General features: G+C 37.5%; 1 protein-coding gene across 1 annotated transcript in view; it reads left to right on the top strand.

Annotated features, from left to right (window-relative positions):
• Positions 1-19,042, top strand: part of PTAR1 (protein prenyltransferase alpha subunit repeat containing 1) — a 90,640-nt gene that overhangs the window by 61,448 nt on the left and 10,150 nt on the right. Inside the window, exons 4-7 of the mRNA XM_031064805.1 lie at positions 3,527-3,593; positions 6,777-6,815; positions 9,214-9,318; positions 12,983-13,196. Of these exons, the coding sequence (XP_030920665.1) occupies positions 3,527-3,593; positions 6,777-6,815; positions 9,214-9,318; positions 12,983-13,196 (425 nt within the window). The remainder of the gene's footprint in view (positions 1-3,526; positions 3,594-6,776; positions 6,816-9,213; positions 9,319-12,982; positions 13,197-19,042) is intronic.

Here is a 19,042-nt window from a genome sequence, read left to right as displayed (position 1 = left end):
CTCAAGTGTTATTGTAAGGTCTGAACATTGAAATTTCCACACAGAGAAAAACTTCTTGTTTCAAGCCAAAGTACAAGCGTTGACATTTATGTCATGTTTTTGGGTGTCTGAAGACAGCTGGTAGCCATTACCTGTGTGCTGGTGCCCTGCTCCAGTCACACCTGTGCGGGTTGTGATGCTGTCACACCTGCTGATGCGACAGGGATGGTGTTTGCAGGCCTCTGCTTCCCTCACAGGTGAAGGGTACAACCTTCATGCACAACCCTTCCTCTCAAAATGCAGCTCAGAAAACTCTGTCAGTGAATACTGCAGTAGCGTGCATTTTAAACTAGTGCCTGCTTGGCTTTATTTTGAAAGTGAAACTTGATTCTGTTTTGTCTCTTTATTTACAAAAGCCGATTTCAAATGTGTGAGAAGAGGTATCTGCAGCATTTTCCTGTCTGCTGAGGTTTTCTGTAACCACTGTAAAACACAGTCAGGTCCTTCATGTTAAACCCTGTTTGTAAAGGAGTTTAGTATGTTTTAACATAATTGAGTTTCACATTTGATAAAAGGTTTGAGCAGAAACTGAACTGCAGTGGTGGAGAGAATTAAGATGGAAGTCTTTCCCAGGTGGGCTTAGAGACTCATCTCTAAGGTGTCATAAGTATGTATATTCTGTCAAGAGATGTTACGGTTTTCTCTTAAGTATTCTCAAGGATTTTGCGCCAGATTGCTTTTGTAGATGAAGGTGCATGCCTGGAATTTGTCAGGGTAGTTGTTTTCTTTTGCATCTAGTAAAGAAATAGATTTGTTTATTACTTCTTCAGAACTCAATTGTATATTCTATTGAAGCTTGTTATAAGTGATGATTGCAGATGTAGTCTCTACTTGCCTCTTCTGTTTTGAGTCACTGTAAGCCATTTAAAATAGAACAGAAGAGAACAACAGGGTGCTGATTCAAATGTCTGGTATTTTTTCTGACAGGGTCCTGGAAGAAGGAGGTGCTTTATAGTCATTCATTGATAGGTTAGTGACGCAGATGTTTAGTTATAGTTTCTTTTGGATTCTTGGAATCCAGAGTCATGACTGCTCCCACTGCTATTATTTGAGTTTAGAAATCCCAATTTTACAATATGTTTTTATCTTTTCTCCAATATTTTTTAAATTTATGCATGCACACTATATATGTTATGTCAAGATGGTTTTCTGAAATTGTTACGAACTACTCACAGAATATCTATAAAACTGGATACAGCCATATTTCAAGGTGTGCTAAAACCATATTGTTTTATTTGTCCTTCGCAGTTAGGGAGACCTTAATATACAAAAGGATGTGCCTGAAATGTATCGAGTAGAAAGTAATTTTAAATTGTAAATAAAAGATGCTGGGTTTTGTTACTGACATGGGGGAATAGTTGGCAAGCACTATCATTGTGTACCAGATCTGTTGTAAGACTTCCTAATAAAAAGGGCCTCAGAGGTTAATAAATTGGGCCATTTTTCTATTGAAAAATGGTGTAGAGGTTACTAAATTGTGTCATTTCATGTCTCCGGCTCAGAATCCACACGTCATATATCTTCATCTGTTACTTACATCAAAGAATATTGATATGAAAGAACTGGGTTCTACTTGGAGATTTTCCTTTTATCTGCATCTTTCCTTTGATAATATTCAAGATGAAGTGAATCTCTGTGATGGGAAAATGGACAAAATGCAAACAAGTTCTGTTTAAGTTGGACTTGATTGGGTGCTGTTACAGACCTTTGAGATTACCAGAACGGTCATATTAACTGGAAATCATGTATAAACAAGCTGTGTTGTTCTAAGTAGACTTTGAAAGGCTTTTCTGAGAAGTATTCAAAAAACTAAAATAGGCTATATTAAATTATTGCTTGATGTGCCTATAACACGTGGAGTGCTAGTACCTAATAATTGCTAAAGCCATTGTTGCAAATAAAATGGAAAATGTACATAAAACAATCATAGCTCACAATTTTAACTTTACCTCCTTAAAAAAATTATGTTTTTGTAAGTGTTCGAAACTGATTTCTGAATGTAAAATTGAAACAGTAGCCACAAAACACTTAGCAGATGTTTAATTTTATGTATGTTTGATTTTGTGTATGTGAGTAATCCAGGTTATTTGAATTGGGATAGTCAGCTGCATAAAATTAAATGGGTGTTGAAATACTTTGCTGGTTCAGGAATTGGGTAAACCAAGGAATAATATTTGTACATTCAGGCAGCAACTTAGAAAGAAGCTTTGTGTGTATGAAAAATATTTATTCCTTGGCAGCAAAGAGAGATTTAACTTGTGAAAATAGAAAGTTCTTTCCTTGAGACACTTTTCAAAACATTACAGCTTAGTGCAAATTCAACAGTACACCAAAGAATTCCCCACCACGCCCCCCCCCATCACCCCCTGCATTATATGGTGGCTTAACATGTTCCTCATAATGAAGAACATAATGGAAAACACAACATTTCTTTGTTGGACATAAATCATCAATCAGACACACGGTAATATATGAAGGTATTTCACTTTTAGACCTGCTTAAATGTTGACTGTTTCAAAGATACCTGAAGCCAAGTCCCTGTGCGTTTTGAATTGATTAATGTATTGTTACTGTGGAATTCCTTAACAATTCATTCATTTTGCAGTCATTTTGACTGCACTAGCCAGAGATCTGTTTCCATGAGATACCATCCTTTCCTTTTTTCTTCAAGGAATGAAGTACCTCTTATTTGCTGGAAATCACCTGAAGTATGATCTAATTAGTATGTTAAATTCAGGGTGATTGGGAGAGAATGTAGCCAAATTTAATTTACAGTAAAAGGTTGTATAGTCACATTCAGTTTTTATGACGTAGTTAAAAATTAGTGTAATAAATCTACAATATACAGTGCTTAAATGCAGAGATGCAAGCAAATGTTTTTGGTTTTGCTTTGGGTTTTTTATTGAATTAGTCTTAAAACTTCAGTCTGAGGCGCTTCACAATGTATTTTAAGTGTTTTCTGTACAGTTTAATAGGGAGTACTTTTGTAATCCTCATTCATAGCTGTGGTGTTTCAATTTTTAGCTACAGGTTTTTTATAGTGTATGTATTTTTTGTAACAGTATGATATATGGCAGCCATCTGCAGCTCAGACTTGTTCTAAAATAGTAGGGTATATTTTTATTTTCTGTAGTATTTAAAAATCTTTGGATTTTCTTTGAAGAATTCTCTGCTTCTCATATAAAGTGTGTGTGGTTAAAATCACTGAATAGTCAAGGATTTTATATTATGATTTCTCCTTGCTCAGGGCATACTCAGTTCATTATTTTAAATAATGAAAAGGGAGGATATGGCAGATCTTGCTCCCTCTTAAATTAGTAATTAATTAATGCTCTCTCATTTCTGGAATAAGAGCAATATTTTACAGAGGTACAGCAGCCCATAGCAGAAAGACTTTGAGGAATGAGAGGGAGTAAGGGACTGCAGAGAGATCAGTTCTGTGTGCAAATCATTGCTAATCTTAATGTCTCTTGTTCCATTGTTTTAGAGCTGATAGATATCACGTGTACCCTGCTACTGCTAAACCCCGACTTCACCACTGCTTGGAATGTGAGGTATGTTGCACTCAGAAAATGCCATCAAAAGGCCCAGGCCTTACATGAGTCAGCTGAAAGCTTTGTTTCAAGTGGTTGTTAGTGATGCAGCAAGAACTTGTCAACTAAGAAGTGCTTGAAGGAATGTTAAAAATCTCTTCTTTCCTATATGTTGCAGATAGTTTGAGACTGCCCTTTTTTGCTTTTGGTTTGTTTGTTTGTTTGGGGGTTTTTGTTTGTTTGGGTGGTGGTTTTTTTTGGTTTTGTTTTGTTTTTTTTTTGGGGGGGGGTGTTTTTTGGGGGTGGGGGTTTGGTGGTTTTTATTGGTTGTGGTTTTTTTTTAATTGAAGGCTGATGATTACAGTGCTGCATATGAAGGCATGTTTGCACCACGTTTTCAGGATGTATAAGACCCACTGAACTACCATTCCTCTTTCCTCTTGCAGTTAATGAGGGTAGTCCTCAGCTGATGTCTGCTGTGTGTATTCACTGTTCTCATTTTTACCTCTGTTTGAGTTCTTTTGAGATTCCAGCTCATTTTTCTGCCACTACCAGTGCAGGCTATCAAGCTCAGTAGATACACTGCAAGAGAGGGAGAGAAGGTGTCCGCCCTTTATTTCAAACACATTTCCCCCCTCCTCTCTACTTTCTTGTGCCTGTTGAGTTTAGCATAGCTTCATCATTGATCAACCTTCAGAACTTGTCCAGGAGTCATAATGGAGGAGGAGCAGGAATTTACCTCCTTGCTCTTCAGGAGGTGCAGTAACAACAATTCCTTACAGTTTTGTAATCTTACAGCTGTTTTGTAAATTTCAGAGTTGGAGGAATATTCTCTTTCTGCTGCCAAGGTAAGACTGGAGGCAGTCTATAAAAGCTATAGTTTCAGGAGGGCTGGAGGGCTGACAAAACTGTGATAGTCTCTAGGAGTCCATTAATGGAAAACAGGACTTCTGTAGTTATGGTGCACTTTTGATGCTGCGTCTATTTGTCAGCCCTAGTTATGACAAATTCAGCTTTTTCTTTTTTCTTCTTTCACTGCTGATACAGTTCTGAAGGATTCTGCTGTGTTCTTTATATCTCTCAGGTCTAAAAAAGGGGGATGAATTTGATAGCAAAGGGTTTAGTGTCATGAAAATGTCTAACTTGAGTAGCTATGTAGTTAAAATGGAATTAGGAGTTGTATAAATACTAGAGCTGCTACAGTAATCTCATTTTATGGTACTTATAATTGATTTTTGGTTTATGTTTTGTGGAATTTTTTTATTGCACATGCGTTCATCCTTATCAGTCAGGCTTTTTTGTGCCTGACAACTGGAAGAGTTAGCTTTTATATGCATGAGGAAAGTAGTTCAAAGTTGTAAGTGGAATTAAAAATGCTAAGGAGTATGGATGAGGATTGTTTTCTCTTTTCTGATGTTTATAATTTACCAAAACATACAAATTACTACAGAAGTGGGCCTTACTCCCCGAATTGTTGGCTAGTAATCTACCAGTCAGTCTGTCTTGGAAGCTCTGTTTAGCATCCAGAGAGATCTTGTTACACAAGCCAGTCAGTATCTGTGGAGGTTACCAGCGAGCCCATTCTAGCAGGGGAACTGCTTTGCTGAATCTGACCCTTCATTGTTCTAGGCTTCTGCTGGGAGTTTGCTCTTTTGAAGGGGAGGCACTTTTGTTGTGTTGACATATATTTCAGCTTCTCTTTGAAATTACAGATCAAGCTAGCCAGATGTGTGGTGTAATAAGTCACAGAGTAGAGGACTGATTGTGTTCTGTACAGATGCTGGTGATAAGTCCGTATGCTGAAGTAGTCCAAGCTGAGAACTAATTGTATGAGACTTGCACTCTGCTTGCAGAACATGATGGATATGTTGTGGGATGATTGGTTTCTTGTTGCTCAGACAATGTTTGTCATGCCAGGTTCATCTTGTATTCTACACACACTAATTCACTGCTTTATTTTGAGGGGAAAAAAAGCATTATAGACTCCTAAGTAGCCTAAAAATGAAAAAGTGTTCTAGTTGTTTACTGAATAGCAGTCCTGCGCATATTCTTGTAATTTATCGACTTTTTCATTGTAGGCTGGGATAATCTCTTTTTCATGTGTTGAATTCTACTGAAAGCTTCAGAGATAGTGGTTGACTCAGTAGCACTGAACTTGAAGATACAGGAAGAGAGAGAAAAGGAAATCCCTTCCTAGGAAAGGACACAGGACTTGGCAGAGCCATATCAGAAGACTTGAATGGTGTTCTGGAAGACAAGTAGGCATTTCAGCTCGGCTCCCTATCTTAGAAGGTTGTATCTGATTAATGAAGCACGGGAGAACACAGAACTTTAGACAAGTTATCTAGGCCAACTAGGCCTAGATGCTCTCCCTTGACTTTGTAGCTATTCTGAACAGTTGAAATGTGCCTACCACATACATCTGTTGTTTATTTATTTAGATTAGAAGTGACTGGAAAGTGACAGAAGAGCAGGGACTATAATCTAAACCCTGAGACCCTGAGCAAGAGGTAATTATATGGCAAAGACTTGCTAAAGAATAGATGTGTCACTTCCTAGGAGCTGAGAGAGAAACCCCTGTTATACTGAATGGCATAAGAGATATCTCCAGTTGTTAATCCTAAATTCAGTTAGCTTGTGTTTTTAGAAGTTGAAAAGTCTCGCAAGTTAAAATGACCAAAATTTTTATGGAAGTGATTGTAAAGGAATTTTTATAAATGCCTTTGTTCTTCCTGTTATACTTCATGGCGTGTACAATTGATGAAAAGACATTAGATAACAAGATGCTCTGAAAAGTCACATTTTGCTTTCAGATATAAATGACTTCAAAGGTGTTAGCATAAGGCAAGTAAAAATTACTCCATTTTATCTTTTATGGGAGCTATAGTTCCTAAGGCTGAAACATTATCTATGATCCACATGGCAAGAAAGTAAGCTAGAAATTATATATCCCAAGTTGGATGTTAGCTGAAAGAGCTCAGAAGAGGTTTATATGGGAATGTATGGTACTTCACTCATACTAATGCTTGCAGTCCTTTGTGAATGGGAGAATCTTCATTTGAAAATCATTACAGCTAAAAGCAGCTTTTCTACTACAGCAGTGAAGGTGGATCATGTCTGTACTGTTCCTCAACTTTGCAAAAGAGGAAATTTAAGAGTGTATAAGTGTGAAGCTGCTTACTTACAGTCTATGTTTTAATACAGAAAGAACACTCTCTTCACTGAAAGTTCAGGTTTTGGGAGGTAGGTGGCTTGGTAATCTAAATCTTTGTTAAAAATGTACATGCATTTGTTTTAAGTATCAGACTGATCTAAGCTGTATTTTCATTGTGTCTGTGTGGTAAGTAATTTTTACCAAAATGTCACCTTTGCATTGCAGTAATGAAGCAGTTGTTCCACCTGCTCCAGTGCTGACCCTGAATGCTTATTTTGTCTGCTTTCCAAATTTGAGTGCATTAGAACAGAATGGTCTGATCAGTCTGCCACTTCTCGTTGGTGTGTCTGAACTGCCTGTTAAAAACCATCTGAAAGCGTCCAATCTGAAGCATGCTGGAACTTGGTTGAGATAAAAACAGGTGCTCCAGTAGCTATCAGAGGCAAAACTTGCATAAGGATTTATACATTCCCCACTCTGCTTCAATTTTAAATAATATTTGCTCACTGTTAGTGTTGCAACCATTAGCTTCTGACTGTGGTTGTAAGTTTCAATTACAGCAACACAAAGTCAAAGTACCAGATGGAGTCAGTTTCCTACTAAAAATTACCAACTCAGACAGAAAATATGTACTCACAGAAAGGAAATATTTCAATTTGTTTGTGAGACTTGGGCCATAACTTTAGGACAACATTATGTTTTCTGCATCAGACTGCAGAGGAGTTTTGCATTCTTATTTGATAGCAGATCTTTCCAGAATATGTTTCCTCCCCTCCCACCGGGGTTTTTTGTTCAGAGAGTTGATCATCTGCTCCTCATTTGTGCCATGCCTGTCATTACGATGAATCAGAAATTATTAGAAAAACCAAAACCCAAACCCATGCTGTCTTGGTTTGGAAACACAGGAGTGTGCTAAGGAAGGCAAGAACTTCTTCTGAAATGGAGAATGTAAACTCTCTCTACCTTTCTGAATTGCTATAAATTTTAAATTAAGGGGGCTCTCAGGCAAAAATATGGGAGCAGGAATAACAGTTCTTTAATAGGGAAAAGAAAAACAAATACATGATAAAATAAACAATGCAGTACACTAGAACAACACTGACAGAGTCAGAATTCAACTTGACACCCTATGAGTCAGGGTGCTGGTGGCAGTCTAATTGGAAATGTGGCTGCAGTCCTCCTGAAGTATCAGGTGTGGTTCTGTTGGAGCAAGGGGAATCTGTAGAGAAGGATGTATTCTTTCCTCTGAAGATCCAGTGGGAGGAGAGATAGCTGCTGTTTCTCTGGGGAATCTCGTGGAGAAAGCCGTGCTGGTGTCACAAAAACTTGTGGAATATATCTGGGTAGGAATGCTTGGCTCCTCCCTCTGGGCGGAGCATCTCACAATGGGATGTTACAGTTCTTATCAGTCATGCGCTGATATTCAATAGTCTACTATCAGCAGAGGTCTCCTCCCGAGGGAGGTGTTAATGTGGTCACTCAAAGAGAGCGATAAAGCAAACTGCCCACTTGACAAAGGTAATCTGCCATACAGATGGTAATGGAAAACAACTTGCATTGCAGTCTTCAACACACGCCAAAATTGCTTCTGCTTCTTGCACTCAGTTTTTAGTTGTGACTTCTGCGGGTTCTGGGAAATGTGTGTTTTCTTTCTGCAAATTCTAACTTTGCAATTTACTGTATCTTTACTTCAAAGCTGCTACCTACTAGATTGGAGAATAGGGTATGAAGACTAATGCCCTTGGAGTAACCAGTGATGGGGTGATGTCCACAAACATGCAGGACAGGCAATAAGAGTTACAGAGCTAGAAGGAAGAGGGTGAGGGGTAGGGAATTCTGTGCAAAGAAGGTGAGAAGGCCAAGTACGGATTTTCATTTTGCTCTGTCTCTGGGAGGTATTCTTGTAAGTGTTGTGTCAGATGAACATTAAGTTTTGTCAGGGGAAAATTTCAATTTCTTTAAACCAAAGATTGTTTTACATTTAAGTAAACTGAGCAATTGCAACCTTTTTGTTAAGTTTGTAAAACATTCTACACACAGAGAATATTTTCCTTTTTCTTATAAATTTAGGCAACGGCAACCTTGACCCTGTATCTTGAACAGTATTTCAAAACTAAAGGTGTGGAGGAGTGCTATGTGTAAGAGTATTTCCAGATGTACACATGACCTAAGGGCTTAATTTCAAGAAGGGATGTTTGTTCATATATGTAACCCTACAGTAGTTGACTCAGTAATTTCTGGGTAGGTTTGAGAACTAACAGATTGTATGTGTTCAGATTAAAATAAAGTTCTTTGTGCACATGTGTTTAGTACATATGTATCTATAGTAGAAAGGATTAATGCACTAGAGGGTTTTTAAACTCTAGTAGTTTGACAGTAAAGTTCTGTTATGATACAAAGGAAATGCCATGCAGTTTGTTATTGGGATTTGTGTTCTGTTTTCAGGTTACTACTTTTATTCACACAGATTTATTTTATCTTTTGTAGGAAAGAATTAATACTGTCTGGCACTTTAAATCCACTTAAAGATTTGCATCTTGGAAAACTGGCGTTAACCAAATTTCCCAAGAGTCCAGAAACATGGATTCATAGGTTGGTTCCCTTTGCCTTCTATTGACTCCTGAAACAATTTTCCTAGGGTTTTTTTATTTCCTGTTCTTGAGTTAAAGAGAATCACAGATGCAGGAGGATAACTAGAAATATATCAGATTCTTTGAACCAGTCATTGCAGAATACTGTGCAGAATACATTGCAGAAGCTATCTGTCTATATTCTACACTTAGAATTGAAATCATGTGTACTTTTTCTGCTGCACACTTTTTAAGTAAACTTTGGAGGGGGGATATATTTCCTTAGAGATTTATCATGTCTTGCAGCACCTGAAATCCTCAATGTGAAAATTCTGATTCCATCAGTTGTAACTTTTTGAGTACTGTAGGTTTCTCCTTTCCCTCAGATTTACTACTGTATTGTTTGTCTACATTTCAGAAAGTGAAGATTCTGTTAAAGCCAACCTTTGTAAATAAAGGGTTCTTTTCCATTTCAGTACTGGTCTTACAGGTTTGGCGAATTTATTTTTATAATTTATAACTTAAATGAAATCATTCAGTCACATCTACTGGATATTAAAATAACAGATCACATGTTTGGAAAATTTAACTCCAGAGTTACTCAAGTTCACAAAGCTAGCCATCTCAGTCATGCCCAACCATAAGATGCCTGCAGCAGAGCCAAGTGAAGCATAGATCCATTGCTCCAAATAAAAAGCTAGGTCAGCCTTTTATAGACAGCCCGAAAGAGATTTAAATGTATCACATTAGGAAGCAGTTTGCAATGTTTGTGTTTAACATGTCCAGCATTCGGGCAGCTGTAAAGCTGATACTGTAATAAGGACTTTATAAAGAACATAAAACTTACTGACAATATGAGAATTTTTGGAAGTGGAAGTTGTTGGTAAACTCTTGTTCGTCAGTGCATGCATGAACTTAAAAGTCTCAAGGTAAACCTAGTAAGCAATGCCTGGAATATTCCAAGGTGTTTCATTGATACGGCAACAACAATGAATTTCTGCAGCATCATTTTTAATTTTGATGTTCAGCTTCTTTTCATCATCCTCATGCTACTGACTTGTGCTGCTTGATGGTTTTGAAGCAAAAGTATGCAGTTATAATATACTTGCAGTTTGTCATAATTTACCTTTTCTCCATGGTAACTAACACCAGAAAAATTGGATTTTTTTTTTGCGTGTTAATACTTCTGAACCCAATGCCTTCCATATCATTATGATGATCAATATGTTTTTTATCTAATAAGTCAGAATGTTAGGTTCTTTATATTTATTTATATTTTAGACATAATAAAATATTCTAACTATAATTTCCATGCAAATCTAAATTAGGAGTATTTTGATTGTGTCATAATTTGTTTTTCTTTCTCTTACTTGTCTACATCAGAAAAGTGTATTTGAGGGTAGTTGCACAAATGTTTGGCTTGGATTTGGATATGCTGACCCTGATTGATACATGTTAGAAAATAAGATTTGCAAAAATACTTCTCTGCATCAGCATAATGATTAATTTTGGGTTACCTATTCCCCCATAGTATTAAATCTCAGGCAGAAGATGCAAAAACCTATAATGGGGCTGTGAATAAAATTCAGTAAAACATAACCAAATTGTTTTTTCTTATGCGTGGGAGATACACTCACTGAAGATGTCAAATACATGTAATTCATTTTGTCAGATGACCTCCTCCTTTATATTTTGGGGTTTCAGATATATCTTGTGCAAATACAGTCAGTATATCTATTAATTGTGCATTTGTCACTTAACAATCCTTTGTTTGTTTGGAGTCATTCCAGGAACTGTAAGAGCAATAATAACATGCAGAAATGAAAGTGACTCCAAATTAATGGGAGTAAAATTAATGCAGGAAATAGAAGAAGACAAAAAAAAAACCCAAAACCAAATAATACCATGATATTCAACAGATTCCAGAAATATATTTTAAATCTTCTGAGGTCATGATTGCACTGCCTAGAAAGTAGCTCTAATTTAATTTTATGGGTTTTTTGATGCTGTAGCCACAGAGACGATGAAGTCTGTATTTTTTCACTCTCTCCTGCATGTGTAATTTTTCAGATTTCCTTGGCTTATAAAGCATGCTTGTTTTAAGAAACTGAAATAATTACAGAGTTGAAATATTTTGTCTTTATGGTTTTACTCAGATGTTGGTGTTAATGAAATATTATATATCTTTTGTTAAGAGTGACATGCTTATTGAGTTTTTTTTGCCGAGACTATTTTTGAGTTTTCTATTTCTTGCATAGCTGTGGACTGAAACAAAAAAAAAATACAGAAGGTGATGTTTGGATCGAAGATATTTTTAAAAATTAAAAGTTAACTCTTCAAAATTACCCCATTTCATAAAATACTGTTATACAACAGAGCATGGTTTGCTTAGCTTTACATCTTTTTTTAGAACAAATGGTGTGTAGGAAGAAAGTGTTCATACACTGCTTGTAACTTTATGCTGAGAAACAGTCGGTTTAAAATTGCATTCTTATAAATTATCTTTAATATTGTCTTCCAATACTTTGTTCTTTTTGATAACTGAGTGAAAAAGATACAATGTAGATAAAACCCATGAGTGAACAAGCATATTGTGACGTATTCAAATGAGAGAAAAAGCAGATGAGTTAACAATTTTTTTTAATACATAACTTACATATTTTTATATACCTATATATATGTAGATAAATAAGTTTACATATGGCTTGCAAAATTGAATTCTCTCTTTCAAAAAAGTTAATTTCTTACTTTTATTTTGTTTATTGATTTCTTTTAACTTGGAGTTAAAAGAAATTTTGACACCTTTGAAAGTAGCAATTCATTGGTTTTGGAACCGATGTGAGCCAGGACCAAACAGGATAACCTCTGTGTTGCACACCAGAGGACGTCAGTCTCTCCAGAGCATTCCACACTGGACCATAGCAATTCCATTGACATGGTCTGCTCTGTGGAAATTTACACATCTATAATCTGTTTTTGTAGAACCCTCTTGTGCTGGGGCTGCAGATGCAGCATTGAGGTTGCCTCTAAAAATACCACTAAAATTTTGACCAAAGTGAAATAAAAAAACCAGAACCATAGGAATCTATGGTTATCTCAGACATATGAAATCTGTGTATGTGTAATCATCAGCAGAACCATTTGTTTTGTTTATACCTATAGCCCTTGAAACCACAAGCCTTTTGGGCTTTGCTACTGCTGGTGGTGTACAGAAATCAGTTTGAATTGTAGTGTGCGGTACTGCTTAGTATCTTTTACAGATGTAAAAGATACTAAGCAGAGTTAATTTTTTATTAAATCACTTATTTCTGTCTTGCTTTGGCTACTTCATTTTTAGTGCTGTGCAAGACTTTGAAAGAGGAGCGAGTTAGAAATTTCATGCACACGCTGCTTGCACTCTTTCACAAATGTGCTGTTTCCTTTTGGTTTATTTGGTAATGCTGTGTAAGTAGCTGTGATAACTTAGAGTGAGCAAACTGATGCAGCTGTGTTGAGAGTGAGATGATCGTGTCATCGTTTATAGCATGGCAAGCGTTCAGATGGTCGTTTACTACTCACTCATTACCTAGGTAGAGTATAGTTGAGAGAGTAGAAATATTGGAAAGGTTCGATTTATGCCCATGAAAAACCATCTTTTTCTCTTAAAACTGCTCTCTCACCATTAACGCTTTACATCGTTTAACCAGACGATGGGTGCTGCAACAGCTAATTCAGGAAAACTCCTTGCCCAATCTTGCAACTAAAGGAAACCTGGGAGCAGCACCTGTGGAGAGTATTCACCGACTGGTGCAGGAGGAAATGAATGTCTGCTCTGAAGCTGCTGGGAGATATCCAAGCAACTACAATGCCTGGTCCCATCGCATCTGGGTTTTACAGCATTTGGCAAAGCTCACTGTCAAGGTATAGTACAATAGTGAATAAATTCATAAATTTTCTCCTCAAAAAAACCCAAATACTGGTTTGTGAAGCAGACTATATAACATAAATGAAGAGTATCAAGTGAAGTTATCAGAGGTAGCTAAGAATGTTTTAAGAAGGGGACAAAATCTTGCAGTGAGTATGTTTTGCGTTTTTCTTGCCAGTGTAAGCAGGTTCTGCTCAGCAGAAATAACACATTTTTCTTGCCTGTATACGAAGGTCTGTTTCCCTCTTAGTACTTGGTGCTAACATAGGTGTGGGAAAAGTATAGGAGTATATGTGAGCCAAAGTAAGGAATGGGGAACTCTAAGTAATTCTTCCAGCAGTAGTCTTGAAATTCATAGTAGAGGAAAATGGTAATGCATAGAAGATAGTAAATTGATAGTGTAATATCAATGTTTCGATGCCCTTACTCAGCTTACCTGTGGTTTCAGAATTTTGAAGGACCAAGTAAAGACAGCAAGAATTTTGGAGAATGCATAGTAGTGCTTGTAACTAATTTTTTCAACTCCAGCAGTATTTTTTGACAGCATTTACACTGGGACCTGTTCTAACTATTTCAGGGACAGTAGGGACACTTTATGCAGTGTTGAATGTTTTCTCAAGACCTGCAGCAAATTAAATTAGTTAATGTGACATGGTCTAGGCAGTTTTGTAATACCATGTTTTCTCAGTGGTTAGGTGAATTCTTTATGAGTATTAGGTTGATACAGTGACACATCACTCACTTTTAACAGCAGCTTCTGCGTTTTGGCACATAGGGTTATAAAGGAGGAATTTGGACATTGTTGAGTCAATATAGCCATTATTTTTATGCCCATTTCAGAGACAGGGCAGAATTTGGACTCATCTGCCTAGCAAGTGTATATCAAAAGGTAGTTTTCAGAAAACTCAAAAGAATTTCAGGATTCAGAGAGATTGGAGGTTAGAAGTTAGGGTTAGAGGTCTATATTTACAGAAAACAGGAACTTTAATATCTTCAAGAGCTTATTAAAAGGTGGAGGGAGTTAGCACTGTTAAAGAAAATTCAAGTCATTTTATGCCTAAAACAAGTTCTAAACAGCTCTGTCTCCATTATGCTGGTAACAGTAGTCTGACGATCAGGATTACACCTTGAGTGCTTTTTGCACTTGCTATGCCTTACTGATTTAATTAAAGAAAAATAATTACATTGTAATAGAAATAACTCTCTGCAGAACTGGAATTATTCTGGTGAATTTATTCATTGTCAGTTGTGAGTGCTTTTTGTGACAAATCACAAACATGCCTGTGAAGGAAGTATTTTAAATTAATTTGACCGTTCCAAAGTCTGGTCAGTTGGCCTACCATCCCACTTCCCCTGCCGATCTACTTTTTTAGAGTGAGGACTATGGAGGTGATACTTTTGTCTAGAGTTGTCCATCTGGTCTCTGTTACCTCTGGCAAAATTTCACTGGTGCTGTTGTCCCTCCATCAATGTGTTAAACCTGTTGGGAAGTATCTGTGTTGGCTCTAGGTTTTTTTCAGGACACCACCAATGCCCCTCATCAGGGGGCCTAGTAGAAGGTGTCTGGGATACAGGAAGACTATGGAAAAGTGTGGAGCATAGAAGACAGCAAGAAACTTGTGATAAAATGTGTCTAGGTAACTTTAAGAGGCAGAATTATACAGGGATTAGTGGCAAGATATGGTGCAAGGAAAAAAGCAAATAAGGAGAACAAGGAAAAAGCAGGCATTACATATTTTCACAAAAATATGCAGGTTCATAGAATCACAGAATCGTTTGGCTTGGGAGGGATCTCCATCTCATTCCAACCACCCATCAGTGTGCAAGGATGCCACTCATTATATCATGTTGCTCAGGACCCCATCCAGCCCAGTACTGAATCCTTCACTGGAGGGGGCAGTCCGAAGACAGAGTTCTGAGGGGCTCGTCACCAGTCTCCACCTGGACACAGAGCTGTTGACCCCTCCTCTCTGGCTGCATCCATCCAGCCAGTTCCTTACCACTGAATGGACCTTCCATCAAATCCATCTGTCTCAAATTTGGAGATAAGGATGTCATGTGGAACCCATATTGAATGCCTTCCTCATCTAGATTGATGACATCTGTTAGTCTTCTTTTGTTGACCATTGCTGTCACTCTGTCTTAGAAGGCCCCCAGATGAGTCAGGCACAATTGCTGGCTGCCTTGTGTCACCTCCTTGTCTCGTAGGTGCCTTAGCATGTCTTCTGGAAGGATCTGCTCCATGATCTTGCCAACCACACAGGTGGGGCTTACTGGTCTCCAGTTCCCCAGGTCTTCCTTTCTCCCCTTTTTAAAAATGGGAGCAATGTTTCCCTTTTTCCAGTCACTGGGGACTTCCCCTAACCTCCGTGACTTCAGATACAGTGGACAGTGGTTTGGCAACATGAGCCAGTTGTCTCAGAACTCTGTAATGTGGATCTTCAGATGCCATAGACCTGTGGCTGTTCAGCTTCCTCAAGTGGTTCTGAACCTGCTGTTTGCTTATAGTGGGAGGGAGTTTGCTTCCCCGCACAAGAATCCAGAGGACAGGGACTAGAGAGATTTGACTGTCAGTGAAGACTGAGACAACGAACTCAGGACTTCATCCTTTTCCATGTCAGTTGCCACCAATTCTTGTTTATTAAGGAGCATACACTCTCCTTGGTCTTTTTTTGTGACCTGTGTACTTACACAGTCCCTTCTTGTTATTTTTTGCACCTCTTGCCAAGTCCTGTCCAGCTTTGCCTTGGCTTTTCCATTCTTTAGAGGTTTTTTACTTGCTTGATGTCTCATGTAACACCTTCAGCAATTTCTGTGTTTGAATATCTGAAATGTATGATAAATTTCAACAAGATGCAAGACTAGAATCATGCTGAAAAATTGACAGATAAAACAGTTGTCAGTGATTCTATGGCCATTGAGTTCTTACAAGGTTGCCTGAAGTTAAGAAGTACCTGTATTATTTAGGGCTGTATTTCTGCTGTAATACAAACTTTGCCTGTAGTTCGAAGTGTGCAAGAAGCAGAAGCCCAGAAACATAATTTGTATGTTGTATTATCATTTAAATATGACTTCTCAAAATAAGTTTATCATTAACAAAGCTGTTGACCTGCTTTGGAGGATTTCAAGAGGTAGGCTGTATAATAGGATTTTGGTTATTCTTTTCCCTTTCATTTGATAATCCTAATGCTACTGCAGACTGAATCTCAGCTCAAGCTCTGGGAAAAAGATTTAAAATGCTAGAGAAGAAAATTTTGGCCCAGTGGGAAAATTTACTCAAAGAATATAGATATTCCTTCTTTCTTACACTGGATAGTCAAAAACATTATCTTCTTTCAATATAGAAATTTCAGTTTGTTCTAGCTGCAGAATTTGAGTGGCATTAGCAAGTTTACGTAGTGTTAAAGAGTGTTCATTAACATAAATCAAGGATTTGTCAAGAATAGTTAGTTTGAAGCTAATAATTCTGGTATTGGAGTACTTGCCATGGAAAGCCTGATTTCCGCTTTCTCACATGACTGTACAGTCAGTTATTGGGGTTAGATCATGGGCTCCAGATACCTACTAAAAGGTGTGTGTATAATTAGGGAACCGGGGTAGAGAGGGATATAGTCTTAAAATTCGTACACATCATGTTGCTTCAGTGAAATCATGCAGATAGAAAAATAGGGTGTAGTTCAGCAAGGGTTGACAAACTTTTTTGTTTTCTTTAGATTGAAATACTCAATTTCATAATATGGAGATTGACTAATCAGAACCTACAGTAAAACAAGCAAGCAAACAAGTAATTGTCATGAGGCAGCACTTCTCTTGTGTGATGCCCAGAAGACAACTTATGAGACAGAAAGTGGTTTTTCTTGTAGCCATCTCCAATAATGCCTTAGCTTTTTCTTAGATGACAGGGTCTTCAAAAGTGCTAGTTTATGTGAGTGCTATATTTATTTGGTTATCCTTAGAAGTTAGTTTCCCCAGTTACTTTGCATTTCTCCAGTGTCCCAGACCAGGGAGGAAGTTCAGGTCTGCAGTTTAGAGTTGGAAAAGCGCTCTAAAACAAGCAAGCACATGGTCAGGGAAGGGTGTAAGAGGGAGTGCAGACCCAGAGGTTGAGACGAAGGTCACTGAGCACACATGTCACATTCTGGGAGTGGCTGCCAGTTCCATGGTAGTCAACTCACCACCAGAAATAGAAAAGAGGTTGTCAAGAGTGGGGAAGGAGGACTTTTCATATAGTTTCATCTTTTGTCAGAGAACAGTGGCAAAGGGCTTGTACTGATAGAGATGGAAGTGGAGAAAGCTGGCTTTCTAAGAAAGAACCTCTTGGAAATCAGGAATTAGCTGGCTTTTTCCTTTACTTCCAGTTGTTAGAAGCATTTTCAACTGGTACTCTGAGGTTCGTAGGTAGGAGGCTGTTTTTTATAGATCTGAAGATATTTTCATGGCAATCTTCTGTGTTGCTTTTTTAAAAGAGGTGTTCTAGTTTAGGTAAGGAGTAATGCTGGAAATAATTTTGTTCCCTTTGTACAGGGAATTAAAATGCATAATTAAGATGTTCCCCTGTAAATTTGTAGCTTATAAATATTTCAGATAAATTATTGGATTCTTCCAAAGTCTCAGTTGAGCATAAATGTGTACAGTATCAATTACAGCTGAATAAAGGCTGATCTGATTTTTCTGAGCCTTATGTTGTTCTTGATAGACTTATAAATTTTGAAGTTCAAAAGTTTAAAATACTAAGCTCAATTCTATGAAGAGGAAGGAAAAGCTGATCTTACGGTTTAAAGTGCAGATCTGGACATGGAGTTTTAGCCCCCTTAAGAATGCTCTGTGTGGACTGTTGCTTAATACTGCACTTCAGTTTGCTGATCTCTAAAAGGAAGGTGATGCTGGTATCTTTTGGCAAGATTTAGAAAAACATGATGATTATCTAGGGCAGAAGACACTGTTTGCATTATATTTGCTCCAATTTCTTTTAGAACAGATCCCCCCCCAAAAAAGCTATATACCTAGTGTTGTGTATTTCCATGATTTTCTTTATGGGAGGCTGTGGCTTTTGTGCTGCAATATCTAAAAGAAGGACTTCTACTTATGAAAGTTGTTTTGCATCAGCTGGTCTTGTTAAGTGATGTAGGTAGCCTAGGAGAAGAGGTTAAAAGCAAGAGTATACCATATGACTATAAAGATTACTTCCAAAAGTCTTTAGAAATAAATGAAGAGGGTAGTTTTAAACTCTTTGGATAGTTAAAGCTCTGGAGGAGAAGCAGTGTGAGGAAAGAGGTTAAGGGCTGTGAAAAGAACCAAACCAGTGGCTCTAACAGAGAAAGCAAAGCATAGTGAAAGCTTTGTCTGGGAGCCAAACTTGCATTTCTCTCCAGAAATGAATTTTGAAGTTTAAAAGCACTCAGAATTAAGAGACAATTCACAGGAGCCATAAGTGTTAAAAACAGAGCTACAGTTGGCAATTTAAATATTTACCAGAGTTGTTATGAAAGCCTTTCTAGGAGTTCTTCAGTAGTAAAATCAAGGAACCTGATTATGGACACATACTTTTATATTTCACCAGCTCTAGGACTTTAAACATAATGTTGTGGTTGATTTTCTCTCATGGAAAATCAAGATGCAAATCAAGTTTGGGTTTTTTTCTTTTAAGCAACTCACCTACCTTCTGACACCCACAATCCACTGGGTAAAAAGTAAAATTCTTAAAGCTAATAGCAGTGTAGTTTGTGCCTCCTCTAAATAGTATTTATTGCTATCCGTTTTGAGATTCTTAAACCACTGCTTATTTCGTATCAGAAGTGGTTTGGGTTTTTTTCCCACTCAGCTTGTGAGTAGGTTTCTGAAA

This window comes from Geospiza fortis, unplaced genomic scaffold, assembly GCF_000277835.1.
Source record: "Geospiza fortis unplaced genomic scaffold, GeoFor_1.0 scaffold1466, whole genome shotgun sequence".
NCBI classification, from domain to species: domain Eukaryota; kingdom Metazoa; phylum Chordata; class Aves; order Passeriformes; family Thraupidae; genus Geospiza; species Geospiza fortis.
Note: the sequence above shows the minus strand (reverse complement) of the source record. Positions and strands in the feature narration are given on the sequence as shown.